Genomic DNA, 14,542 nt, shown 5'->3' with positions numbered 1-14,542 from the left:
CGATTTTGGCCAATTGCGACCAATCGGCCCGTTAATTCGGACCAAACCAATTTGTAGCGGGGCTCTTGTTTGTAATACTGATCAAAACATTTGATAATCCACCACCTCGTGAGGTCTGGATATTAAATCTCATCCCTATAATTATAATGGCTGACATTTTGTACCTTTTACTTGAAGATCTGCTGTAAAAAAAACATTTCTAGGCCCATTTTGCTCTGTCGGGCATGTGTCACTAACAGCTGCTAACATATGATCAAATCCATCAAAATAAAATCCAATCAAATACACTACAGGATTATGGCGGGAAAAAAAAACCTACTACTATAAATATCCAGGTTTCATCCTACTAAATTAAATCAGAAGGTCTCTTTGCAGACTGAGGAGTGTTTGTAGAGCAAGTTCAGGAAACCGCAATAAAAAAATATATACAACAAATATCTGGTTAAAAGCACTTGTTTATTGGTTACAATATCAATTCATGGCAACATATTGGTTTCACTGAGCCACTGTACAAATACAAAGAAAAAAAAAAATCAATTGTGGAAAAATATAAACAAAACGTTTATAGCAAGTGATTATTTCACAGGGAAATATTTTTATACAACAGCAACTGTTAAAAGGGGGGGAAAAAAAACCTAAAAAGCAAACATGGCATGTCCCTGGTTTTTAATTGGCTTAAAACCTTTAAGACAGTTCTTAATACATACACAATCCAAAAGGCAGTGCAGAATTAAATTCAGAATCGATATTTATAAAGCCTTTTGTCAAAGTCAGCAACACATGGAGTAAAAATGTTATAAAATGAATGTGCTAGAATTGTCCTCTTTAAAGTGTATATTACAGCAACAAAACAATGTTTCTTCAAAAGCAACTAAACCTTGGACTTCTATGGATATAAAGTGTAATAACTCACATGTTAAAAGATGCTCTTTTTTTCATTTTTAATTTTTTTTTTCTCAGTTTTTTTGTTTTTGCCTTTTTTTCCCCCAGGATGGAGAATCACACAGGAGTAAGCACCACTATGTTAGGAAAGCAATAGAAGGCCGTAAAAGATCTAGATCTAGTCTCCACTGAAGTCCATGTTACTCGAACCCTAGCATACTGTGTGGTAGAAGAATTTGTGAGGCACATGTAATGTGTTATCAGGTTATACCAATCAGTAACACTGTTTGCACATATTACCATACAACACGGCATTAAACATTCTGCATGTATTTTATACAACCAGCAATTGGATAAAAATAGAAGAGACAAGGCTGATGATGCCTCTGAGCGTCAGGAAGAGATCTCACTAGCATGCATGCCAGAGTATACAAGGTGCACCATTACCCATGCTTCATTACTTGCACATGAAACGCAATCTTAGATTCTGTCACTCAACTTAAGAAATAAAGAAAAATCAAAGATACAAATAAATGTTCAGGAATTAAAAGTAGTCGGAGTTCTTTTACAGAAGAGCCAGAACACAGTACTTAATACCTGTAGCTGCAACATGGTGGAATGTACTGAGCAATTAGCAGTTCATTCTGGCAGGGGAAAGCGCAGTGTATGCATCGTTCTGAATGTATAAGTCAGGCAGCGGTGGCCCTATCTCCACCCTGCTAAGGAGCAGCAAAACCACCCACTTGGCCGTTGGTTTCATTTTGGTTTATGTCACAGATGGATGGGCTTGCAAGACACGGTTATCAAGGCCAAGTTCAAGGAAATTGGCAATCATTTGTATATATTAAACAAACAAAAAAATTGTAATAAAACAGCCTATTTGCACAGGAACAAATAGTTTTGTTTGTAAAGGAAAGGCAATATTTACTTGTGTATCAGAAGCAACGTTTAGAGCAAATGGTACACAGTGACTTTATAGTTGTGGCACATTATACCCTCCTTCTACAGTATATTACCCCCTGGCTCATACGTCAGGCAGCAATGCTGCAGGCTGACCATTTAATCATGCTGCTATTTCAGGTCTCTAGTTGGTAGTAATTGGTTATTCCACAAAGCAGCCGATCCTAAGACCTCCCACCCCTTCACAACAGATGCCATTTCTTAGCCAATGTCAATGCTGCCTCCTAATGACCTGCAAAATGGCTGCCTTATTGAAGCCAGCCACTTCACTTTATTTAATAACAAAAAAAAGGGGGGAAGGAAGACAAATAAAAACACATTGCAGGTGGCGATAATACAATGGTTCAAATCTTGGCACATTGTAAAATTCCCAAATTTATCAAAGGAACCAAACTAATATCAGCTAATACAAATATAATATCAATTCTTAGGTGTCAACATTGCACACGAGCAGTATGTGGGTATCCTGCTGATACAGGAAGTACTATCTATTTAATCTACAATACCCAACCTATACTACACAACTGGTACATTTAGTGTAAGAAAAAAAAATAAAAAAAAGTAGTAAATTAAAATATTTACTCAACTGTCAAAATGGTGTCAAAAGTTTGTTTAGAATAGAATTCACATTTAGAAACCTAGGAAATTCTGTTTAAGACTCCCAATCATTTAACAACACAAGCTTAAAAAAAATATTATAAGAGTGCTCTGGCTATTTTAACAAGCATCGTACAAAAACCTGATCAGAACAAGAATCTGATTTCCCAGAACTCCCAGCTGCTTCCCAACACAGATCTACCTTTTAATGTCATAATCTCAGGCGGGTGGGGGCTGCAATCTTTACATGCCACAATGGCATACGGGTCATCACTTTGCAGCATGGTTAAGCGTACTAAGAAGTCACATTAAACAAGGAGCAAATAAATATTGTATGTTCTGTTTGATCTCAAAATTGTGCTCAAAGGGGACGCTATTATTGTATTTGATAAATCTAGTCTGCAAAGAATTCCCCATGTGTGCAGTAGCAACTCAATTCATACCATAGACATCAAAAGGAGAGAGAAAAAAAGCAACAAAAACCCATGGTGAAGTAGGCTGTTGGGAAAGTGAAACAATCCTGAACTATGCAGAATACAAATCACACCATGGTCATCCTTTGGTCCTCCTTACTAGAATACGTGTGCAGCAAATGGCTCTAGAATCTGGTGTTCTTCACTGAATGTTTATTGGCACTTTTAGAAGGATTGTGATGAGGCATGCTAGGCAGTAGCCATTATGTAGGCCCAAATAACAGACAGAAGGCAGCAGTTTATCAGCTCGCAGACGAGATCACTGGGCCATGAATGCGGCCTATAGATTCATTAGCAGCCAGTGACAGGACATTCCTTAGGAACCTGACAGGCTGGGTTCTCTGATTAATTCAGCAAATAAACTGGTCACTCGGCTCTGTGTTTTGGAGATGACTGCGCATTAAACACTTTAGGAAACAGTTTTGGCACTGAGCAGCTTTAAGTGATATCTTTTATTCTCCTCTAGAAACTGTAGAGACTTCAAGCGAACGGTGCAAGTGAGGTCATTGAGATAAACCTCCCAGCGGTCTGGAACAGATGTACACAAAAGCACATGAATGCACCTGCTTAATGGCGATTTTTGTTTTCCAGAATGAAGGCCAGGGAATTTTTTTTTTTTTTTTGGGAAACTGCAGAATTGTCTCATTCCACAATTATTTAGGCTGAAAGCCTCTACAAAGCCAAAGATTTCTGGAATGTTGCATGCAATTGCAAAGTAATGAAAGCAATGGCCCTAGAACAGAATTACTGTGCTGCTAAAGTATTAAAACAAAAAAAAAATGTGGCATTTTGTTGGCATGTTAGATTTGTTTTGGCATCCAAAAGACTATATACAACTCAAGCAAGCGTAAGGCTTATTTAATAGTATGCAAATGTACAGTGTGCGGTTACCTACACCAGTCTGATAACGTCCCCTGGTAGGTTGGGATGTTGTTACAGCAGAGAGGGAAAACCAAAAAAAAAAAAAAGGCTTATTGCTTGTGTGTTGGGTCAGGATGGTATTTAGCAACCTACGATTTTCCAGCTACTTGTGACGGCAAATCCCAGTGTGCTCAAAATGACTGTTTTCTAGCCACATCTTTGTCATTATTATATTTAATATAAAGGGCTTAAAGTGTTTTGATCGTCCCCAATTATCCCAAATTCTACTAAATGGCTGTGACAAATGACAAAATGAAAGAATAGATTCAAGTTTTTCTGTTTTGTGTTTCTTTCAGTGCAGGTAGATGGGAATTTTAGCAATTTACATTAGTGCATTCAAGTTAGACACTAGAATAGTGGGTTTAAATGTTCCTGCATATTTCTGGTACTGCACAATGGGATTAGTACATAACACTACCATCTCTCCGTTCCATGATGCCATACAAGGGAGTAGTGAACAGATTTATAAAACTGGCCTGTCTAACGTGAACATGTACTACAACCGTATGGATACAAAAACAGAGCAATGACTTCATTTCATCCACAGCAAATTCACAAAGAAAAATAAAGAAAAACAAAATAAACAGTATATTTATCACTAAATTACTGTGGCGTTCAAAAAGCTACAATTCATATTCTTTAAATAAAAAAAAAAGGCATTATTTAACTGTTTTCTTTTTTTTCCTGTTTTTTTTTTTTTGTATTTTTTTCTTGTTTTTTTTTGTTTTTTTACATACAAACATTACATGATCGGCTGCTATAGTGTGTACATTCAGTTATGTACAAAAATAATAAAAATAATAATACGTACAGACTCAGCAGACTTTGAGCACAAAGCAGAAATCCTTTAACCATGTGGCTGCTTTAAAGGTCTACAATGCAAAACTGACTTTTCTAGCAGCAAAAGGGTTAAAACAACTTAACCAAACCACAAAATAAAGACTGGCTCCTAGACTCTTGGTCACCATGATCCTGTGTGCTAGCCCCTTTTAAATTAGTCACCGATGCTCTTTCCCCTTTGAACCCTTATGACTTCACTTGATTTTTACTAGTTTAAAGAAAGCCTTTTTTTGTGTAATAATTATCAGTGAATAGAAAAACTTCACCTGCAAATACAAGGTAGAAATGTTATTTCACAGCTGTAGGCTGCAGCATTGACCTCTCCAGATCTCGGTGGAGAATTTACAAGATCATTTATCTTTGCCCAAGTTAATTCCAGATTCTGAGAAAACTGTCCCAAGACCCTGTAGCTACAGCCATGCCATCATCGGTTACACCTAAACAGCTCACGCGGTTATCATGACCAGCAAGGACTCCTGCGGAAACATCAGAAACAAATACGTAAGGAAAGCCAACTATGCAAAAGTGTAAAAAAGTATCACATTTATGCATAATTATATTTTTGTCATTACTTTAAAATGATTCAATATGAACTAGTAAAAAGGGCAGGATCGCATACAATACATTGCATGTGGTACTTTTGCATGTGATGTACCGCATGCGATCCCCTTTCCCTGTCGCCGGGAGGGGGTCCGACCTGGAGATCCTACATGTAAGCATGTATGATCGGATCCGATACGATTAACACAAGGACCACAGATCGGCTGTCACACATTTGCTATTTGGGACGATTTCTCGGCTAGATCCTCCGGATTTGGGTAAAATCGTGAACGAATCGCATGGTGTATGGGGTCTTAAAAATGCATGTAACTGCAAAGGCTTGAATGCAGAATTTAATACTTTTTAATATACAGTATGCTTCTTATGCACCAAGGTAACAGATTTTTGGGAATAGTAATCTAAAGTGACTAAGTCATGTGGTAATTTATCAGTTCAGAGTTATTTACAGTTGTTCTGTCATGTCAACTAGGTGATGAAGGAACTGAATGAAAAAAATTCCTGGCCAGGTCACTGACAGCCAGTGCTGGAGGAGGATTGGCCCAACAACATAAACATATTTAAATAGCACCTCAGACTTCACTTAAGCCTGGATGGTTAGGAAGCAGTGCAACCTGGTCTATGACAATCTAATAGAACAGTCAGCAGGCACTTACCGGCTCTTTCGCCCTTCAAGGTGTCCCACACATTGCAGTTGAAGTCATCGTATCCCGCTAGTAACAGACGGCCACTTTTAGAGAAAGCTACAGATGTGATGCCACAAATGATGTTGTCATGAGAATACATCATCAACTCTTGGTCAGCACGCAGGTCAAACAGCCGACAAGTGGCATCATCAGAGCCGGTGGCAAATGCATGTCCGTTGGGAAAGAACTGCAAGATACAGATAAGCGATAGTTTTTCCCCTTTGCAATTTTCCATCTAAAGTGGTCTCTAAATGGTACCTTCTAGCTCACGCCAAGCAAATGCCCTGAGAATGTTCCATCCGTTAGTGGTGGCATCTGCACATAGGTCTCTTCATAAATAAATACATTAGTCTAACTAAGCTGTAAACAACCAGACCTACAGTATGGTATTTGTTCTGATGACCCAATCCTCAGAATTCTTAAATTTTTTCATAGGTTATCATGATTGGAAAAGGAGACACCGCCTTCCACCCCTATTTGTAAGACTGCAACTCACAGACTATTACATTTAGGACCAATGTTAGGGGTTCAGTGGTTAGTGGGTACAGTCATGGTCATAGGAAATTGGAAGTACAGTATGCAAAGGAAAGGCGGATTTCAATAGGTGCTGGCAGCATTCACCCAGCAAGTTTGCACCTTATGGCAGCGGGAATCTGACTAAAGAAAATCTTTGTTACCCCATTGGCAGCTAGCACTTTAAGATGAGACGCCTACTTTTGCCGGCATACAAACACTGTGGCAACAACTCCTTCGCCCCTTCGCCCCTTCGCATCTTAAGAAGTGTTTTGTTGTTTACATTAAAATTGCTGCTGGAAATGATCATGGTCTTCTTGAAGAAATACACAGAATGTGGGTTAAATAAAAAAAACCTCTCTTATACAAGTCTGCCTGCTGAATATGACACCCAAAGCATGGGTCATGGTTGCAGAGCCAAATTGGGATATGGGGCACCGATTGTACATCACAGCTCAGTAATTATATGTTCCCCATGTCTGTGTCTCTGTACTGTTACTGTCTACCTATCTGGCTGTGCAATCACCATGTGGCGCTGCTGAATGGCTGCCTGGGTACTGCACAGCTCGGTACATATGTTCCCCATGTCCGTGTCCCTTATTAGAATGCGTGTTGCGCATATCTGTATGTGTGATGCACATCTGTACTGCAATTGTTGCCTGTTCCTTGTACTGATAACCCTTTGTATTGCAGTATGTGCACTGTTATTTTTAATGTCTGTAAAGCGCTTTGAGTCCTGTTGAAGAAAATGCGCTATATAAATAAAACTTACTTACATGGCACTGTGCAGTCAGTGCCAGCATAGAAGGCCTGAGGTGAGCAGTATACCAGCCTAGTGTTTAGAAATAGGGTGGGGCACACTATATATTATTGTGTATAATCCTCATTTTCCGGTACTGTCCCAACTGTGAGCAAATGTAGGAAGTGCAGCCATTTACCTATTTAGTGTGCATATACAAGACTTGCATAAAAGGACCTAGTGACCTAAATGATGCCCTTTAGGGCACCCCTATATTCAGTGTCAGGAGTCCCCAAAAGCCACATAGATACTATCTATTTTAGTATTATTATTATGGTAAGGGCATTACTTACACAGACAGCGTTGATGTCGGAAACATGCCCAGTAAAAGACTGTCTGCACATGCCATCACGGATATCCCACAGCTTAGAAGAAGCATCACAAGCACCAGAGACAAAAGTCCTCATGTCGGGGCTCAGAGACAAACTCATCACATCTCCAGTGTGCCCGGTAAAGGTTGTGGTCTGCTGCCCAGTCTCTATGTCCCACAATGCACTGCAAAAGAAATCATGCAGGTCACATTCTTCAAAAATGATCATGGAATTACTTGGTGCGATGTGAGGAAATAAAATCAATGTCTGGTAAATTCCTGGAAGACATGACCTAATACCAGGTAGAAAAGAGATCACACATGCTCTGCATTTAGCACAGATAATCCCAAACTGCTAGAAAGGAAAGTGACATAAATGAGAGAGTATTGTGGCGCTACAGTTTCAGCAATAGTCCTTCCATAACTCAATTTGATTTCTAAACAAAGATAACCATAGCTCAAGTTCTATGGCCAAGTCATTGGATTTATTGACACCGCATGGATGCACATAATAAAATAATGTGCCAAAACGTGGTGAAATATTACAACCGACTCCAAATAGAACATAATGTAAGATTATATGCTGCATATACTGTATTGTCCATGTTCCAAATATCCATAACCACAAATACAATCACCACACTCCATTCCCTGGTATGTAACCCAGGAGGTGGAGGTAGTCTTCCTTAGCTAGGACCACCGCCAACTTCATATAAAGAGTGTGATGTCCAAATAGCAATATGCCAGCAAAGCTCTGAAATCTGCCTCCCCTGAGGTCTGACTGCATACCACATCATCTCAAATGAGGGAAAACTTTCCCAGAGTCTGTACTATAGATCTATAGATGGCAGTTTGAAGCCTAGGGGCTTCTTTAATCGTTCAACCCCAAGGGATCCCTTATGGCTCACACCCCCATACACACTGGGCAAGTTCAGCTTTGTGCTGAGTGGCACTGAATCGATCAGCACACCGAGCAGCAACAACAACGTGTGCTGAGCGATCTGTCACTGCCCATGTTCTCAATAGAGAGAACACAGGCGATGACTAGATACATGCTTGAAATATCCATCCCCGCGATAGCGCTATCGGCCATACACACAGCGATTTGTGCCCAGGGCCTTCCTGGATAGCAGGATGGCATGCAGTCCTTTCACATGTGATTTATCGTTTGCGACCCCTGTTCCCCAGTCCCATCTGTCGGAAACTGGCCCAAATTACTGTAGCGTTTGGCAGTCTTTACAGTACAGGCTCTGATCAGCAGTAGCATCTAAATGTATATAAGCGGCTCTTCATGAAGGAAAGCTACAGTAACATACAGCAACTGCTCAGCCAGTTATTCTAGGCCCACAAACACTGGCAACGTGTGAAATACTTGCTTACCAGGTTGTGTCTCCGGAGCTTGTGACAATCTGGTTGTCATCTAGAAAGCGGCAGCACGATAGGTAACCTGAGAAGTAAAAAGAGATAAATGTATAGAAATATCTGTTCAATAAGAAGCTATTACCAGGAGAGCTTTAATGTGTAGTTCTTTTTCTCCCCATAAGAACTATGCTTGCTTATTAAATGTTAAGGAGGATGTAGTACAGGGCTGTCCTCATTCTCTACACACATATACATAACACACATATACATAATGATTTCTGAAAACTGTGCATCACAGCCCCCCGGATACACCTCTGGGAGCGCATATTACTGGTCACAAGTCCTTACCTGTGTGGCCCGGTAGCTCTCTGCTCACACGTACATTTCCTTCTCTTGTTTTCAAATTGTAAATGGAGCAGATGTTATCTAATCCTCCACAAGCTACATAGTTTCCAGATGGAGCATAAGCACAAGTCATCACCCAGGAGGACCGCAGAGGAATGGCATGCATCTAGAGGAAACAGAAAAATTAACAAACCGCAGGGATTTATTTCTAGATTTGTCGCACTGATGGCGATATTCATTGTTCCCCTGACTTTCGGAAACATTCCAAAATTCTGAAAAGACGTGGTTCGGCGAACCCTCGTCTTTTCCCATGGACGCTAATGCGCAAATGTAGAGTCTGTTTCCACAAATGCAGATTCGGCTTTTCTGAACCTGCCAGTTGCAGGTCCCAGATGAAAATGTCTGGGATTGAATAGGTCCTGCCCGATATTTCCGAGTAGTGGAAATATTGGCTAGCAATGAATACCCTCCAATGCCGTCCTGGACAGTTGACCTTATGACTGTCAAAAGTTATTACCCATACCCATTTATAAAAATGTAAGTAATAATGGATTAATGAAGTTAAGTAAAATGAAGGGTTCTTTAAATTTCACACTTAAGGACAGTGCTCAGCCCTCACCAGAAACAAAAACATTAAATAAAAAAAATTTGCCTATTAAAATTTAGAATTGTATGCACCAACCCATAAATTAAACATGATTGAACATAACTAAAAGGTAATTTTCTAGAAATAGTACTGTGACAGGCAACAGAATATAAACCAGCAAAAGAGAACAAAAACAGTAAATAAGTCTTCAAAACAAGTGCTTGGTATAGACTTGCATGTTAGGTCTAAATTTAACATGGTTTCTAAAGACAAAAACAAGGACAGCAATGTGTACGCTCATGTACTTTTAAATAGATTTAAAAAAAAAAAAAAAAACACTTCTGGTTTCATTTCAGCGCCTGATGAACGTCAAAGCTCAAAATGTCATTCCTTTTAATGGGACGTGACTGAGAAGCGGGGCCATTTGTATTTCCACTAACATTTGGCTTAAACTCGGCTATGTATAATAAGTATACTGTAAATGCATTTGTAAACATATTTAAAAGCACATGGAATTATCTATGACAGTTGCATAAACGCAATGGTGTTTATAAAAGAGTTCGGAAAATCCAAGTGCACAAATCTAAAGCGAATAGCGAATTGTACCTTGTTTGTTGTGTAACTGTCCCAAATAATTAATTTTCCATCTTGAGATGCGCTCACTAATAGCCTAGGAAAAGACACATACATTCATAAGCTACAATGTGGTACATTTTAAACATTTCCCAATGGACTTCACATATCTACAATCTAAATGTAGTCCTGAATAAACATGCAACACTTTATGAATCCTGCAACAGGAAAACACCAGCACTGGCTCAACGGTTAGAGATCTGCACATAACTATACATATAGGGCCTGACTCAGACCTGGTCGCTGCTGTGCGAATTTGCAGAGGTCGGCGATCAGAGAGCTGGCGCCCAGACAGAGTCAAATTCCGCGCAAGTCTGCGAACGGCTTGCTGGGCTGCAAATCAATTCGCACCTCACCCGCCGTCAAATGATTTCCCTGGTCTGTGCGGGTGTGCATAACTCTGACCCTTCCACACCTCAGTGACAGAGCCAGGCTGATGGAGGCCGGATCGGAAGTCACACATCCTCAGCCTGCTGCGTTTTTCCTGTCACTCCCAGAAAACGTTGGTCACCACCCTCAAATGGCAATTTCCTGTTAGATTATGGGGGATTGCGATTAAATTCATCTTTGGGGTTTTTGGGGCTGTTTGGCGTCCTGCATGCACGCTGATGCGCAGTTGTTCGATAATCCGTCGGCTTGAGAATTAGCACAGCAGCGAAAAGGACTGAATGACCCCCGCAGTGTCACTGAAGTGGTAGACTCGTACATACCTTGAATCTGAACCCCAGTGCATGGCATAAATTTTAGCTAAGTGGCCCCGCAATGTGCGTCGGGTTCGCATTTGGATTCGACCTACGGAGTCCAAACTGGTTGTGATCTAGTGGAAACAGCAAAGACCTGCATCAAGGACATTTTACAACCAACAGAGAAGCCTGCACAGAATGACACTGCGATTACTGCTTACCTGAACAAGGGTCGTGTCGCTGCATGCTTTCCGAGCATCCTAGGAGGGAAGGAAACACAAGAGGTTCAATAAGCACGGGTTCCGATAGTATAAAAAGGAAATATGAAATGCTATGGTTTTATCAAAATTATAGAAGGGAATGGGTTAATGCAATTTTACAGTTTGCAGTCACTACCCTATAGGACACTTCAGAGCGAACTGAAGGAGGCAATCTCAGCCAGGAATTTGATTTCAGAAATTCATTCAACTAAACCTGGCAGTTTCCTTATATACGAATTAAAAATCACAGCAGAACTCACATCTAAGAATCAATAGCCCAATGGCCAAACTCACCAGGACCTTCCACAGGCACCACAACACCAGAATTTACTATAATTCTTATCTGCAAACTGCCATTAATTCAGCTAAAAATGCACTTCCCAAATAGAACTAGTGTTTCCATCCCTGCAGTGCTTGTTAGTGTAAAATAAGGAGTTAAAGATTGAAAACAGACGTGTGGGGTCCCCCCTCCTCAGTATAACCAGCCCCAGGTTCTTTGATCCAATGCTGCTTCTAAAATTACTGGTAAAAAAAAAAAAAAAGGGGGATGTAGGTTCCCTCTACATTTACAGAACCAGCAATGGGCTCTTGAACCAGTCCTGGTTTAAAAAATACAGCCACTAGTCAGGCAGGCAATGGCTCCGCTGGTCTATCCCCTGTATTATTGGAACCAGCATTGGCTGAAAGAGCCTGGGGCTGGTCATGCATAGGAGGGAGAAATCTACATCAGCTTTTTTTTTATTTTTAGCTTTCTTTACATTTTACACAAAGAAGCACTTCACGCATCTTTCTGATCCACTCGTGCTTCACGTTTGGCAGCTAAACACTAATCACTTCACCATCGGAAAACACAAATACTGAGAACCATGCGGTTTAGTAAATAACCAGAATTAGAAAAAAAAAAACACTACAGGCCCATGTCAGTTCGTACCCAGCCGATACATGGGAGCTTAGTAAATGTATCCCCTTCATATCATTTATAGTGTTCATTTTAGGCTGTTTTAGCAGGGCGCCATGCCCAATTTTTAAAGGGCAAAATGCACACTGGCCGTTTTGCGGAGCCCTGCTAAAATAGTCGTGCCGTCCGTCCCCGCCGCAGGCTTCTAGAGCTCTAGGGGGAAGCCCAGAACCCATGTAGGTGCCGAGTACACCCCTAACAGACTTCGGCTGTCCCACCCTCATTTGCGACATCAGTGGACGTGCCCCCACCCACATTCATGGCCCGCCGCATTGAAAGTGCCAATATTCCTTTAGCAACCTCCCCTTTTTCGATGCTGAAGGGAACACTACATATACTAAGGTTTCTATGGCTCAAGGAAAAAAACTGCGTGCATACATAAGTCCTGTGTGATTTGGGGCCGAATACTTTTATACCCAATAGAGAAATCCGTATTGTGGATAAGAGGTCATGGGATACAATAAAGTAGGATTTTGCTTATTTGACAAACTTTCTTTGTATGAAAATGGCAAATTGTGCCAAGACAGGTTTGTGCTCCAAAATACATACTCCCACATACTGGGAACTAGGATGGATGCAGAGGCCAGGAATACATTCTTTATACAATAGAAAATAAGGATTTTTTGTCTTCAACTATTTTGTATAGAGATTTACTGATCACAAATAACTTTAGGGGCAGCATTGTGTGGTCTATGATTTCTGTTAGTCCCATAACATCTTTAAAATGACAGTTATGCCAGACATTACATTTCCAGCTACATTAATGATGCTACACTACTTTATACCCCAAACATGACTAGACTTATTTATGTCTTTCAGATTACATATGTACAATTCTAGGTACCAACTTGCCTTGATATGTTCATTCCCTTTTTAAACACTGTCTTTAAGTTGGCAACATAAAGAACTCAATGAATGAGGTCAGTCTAACTAAATGCGAAGGATGCGAGTTGCCATGACAATTCAATGCCAACAACGGCACCCTACACATTGTAGTTCTGACCTGCAAGTGATGGTCACAACCATCAGGAACCCAGAAGCTACTGCAGAGGTTTGAAGCAGGCAAGTCACCTCTGGTCCACCAGGGACAATATGTCAACATTTAATCAGTGTCTGTATTAAAGATGCCGACATGGTCAATGTCAACATATCGTACCACACCCAATATCTGTACCTTCACGATAAAAAATAGGTCTAGTGCCCTCTCTATTATCCAATCTGTGCTTCCTTTATCCTGTATTTTCCCATTCAATTCAGTAGGCCAACAAATAATCCAGCAGACATTGTGTGTGACTTACAGGACAGGGTTATATAAAAGGATTAAAGACACTAGATCAGTTTTGTATATATACTGGTTAAGTATCCCTTATGCGAAATGCTCGGGATCACAATCAAGAATTTTGGATAAGGGATTTTGGAAATTTTTTTTTGGTACTCTTTACTTAGTTGGGCGCCCGTCGCGGTCATCGCGGGTACATTTATGTCTGGCCGCGACGCGACCGACGCGATGCCCGCGATTTCCCATTGAAACCCATGTTAAACATGGAAATCGTGTCGGTCGCGTCGCGGCCGGCCATAAATGTACCCGCGATGCCCGCGACGCGATGCTCCCGATTTACCATAGGAATCAATGTTAAAAGTCCCGATGGACCCGATTTTACTGTTAAATGGCTCAATGGACCCGATTTGGCCATAGGAATCAATGTTAAATGGGCCACAGAGCCCATTAACCCTTAAATGTCCCCCCAAATTTTTAACGCTACCCCACGATCCACGCCAACCCGAAGCGTGGCGAGCGCAGCGAGCCCGCGAGGGGCGGCGGTACGCGTCCTCCGACCTTTTCATGCCCTACTATCCACTAGGGCGTGGAGTGAGAATATAATAGTGTGGCGAGCGCAGCGAGCCACCGAGCCCGAAGCGTGGCGAGCGCAGCGAGCCCCGCGTGGGGACGCGGATACCTTCACAGTTATACGCGTCCCCTCGCGGGCTTCACAGGTGTCCGTGGCGACGCCGACACCTGTGAAGCCCGCGAGGGGACGCGTCTACCTGTGAAGGTATCCGCGTCCGCTCGCCACGCTTCGGGCTCGGTGGCTCGCTGCGCTCGCCACACTATTCTATTCTCACTCCACGCCCTAGTGGATAGTAGGGCATGAAAAGGTCGGAGGACGCGTACCGC

At 41.3% G+C, this 14,542-nt stretch overlaps 1 protein-coding gene across 2 annotated transcripts in view; it reads right to left on the bottom strand.

The window, feature by feature from the left end:
- Positions 1-437: 437 nt before the first annotated feature.
- Positions 438-14,542, bottom strand: part of GNB4 (G protein subunit beta 4) — a 97,415-nt gene continuing 83,310 nt past the window's right edge. For both annotated transcript variants that reach the window (XM_083177706.1, XM_083177707.1), the window contains exons 3-10: positions 11,370-11,408; positions 11,176-11,282; positions 10,439-10,502; positions 9,250-9,412; positions 8,920-8,986; positions 7,523-7,724; positions 5,888-6,104; positions 438-5,149 (exon numbers count right to left, since the gene is read on the bottom strand). In XM_083177706.1, the coding sequence (XP_083033832.1) occupies positions 5,043-5,149; positions 5,888-6,104; positions 7,523-7,724; positions 8,920-8,986; positions 9,250-9,412; positions 10,439-10,502; positions 11,176-11,282; positions 11,370-11,408 (966 nt within the window). In that variant the 3' untranslated portion in view covers positions 438-5,042. The remainder of the gene's footprint in view (positions 5,150-5,887; positions 6,105-7,522; positions 7,725-8,919; positions 8,987-9,249; positions 9,413-10,438; positions 10,503-11,175; positions 11,283-11,369; positions 11,409-14,542) is intronic.

The sequence above is a fragment of the Crinia signifera genome, chromosome 3, assembly GCF_055691185.1.
Source record: "Crinia signifera chromosome 3, ASM5569118v1, whole genome shotgun sequence".
NCBI lineage: Eukaryota > Metazoa > Chordata > Amphibia > Anura > Myobatrachidae > Crinia > Crinia signifera.
The sequence above is the reverse complement of the archived record's forward strand: the minus strand, read 5'-3'. Positions and strand labels throughout refer to the sequence as shown.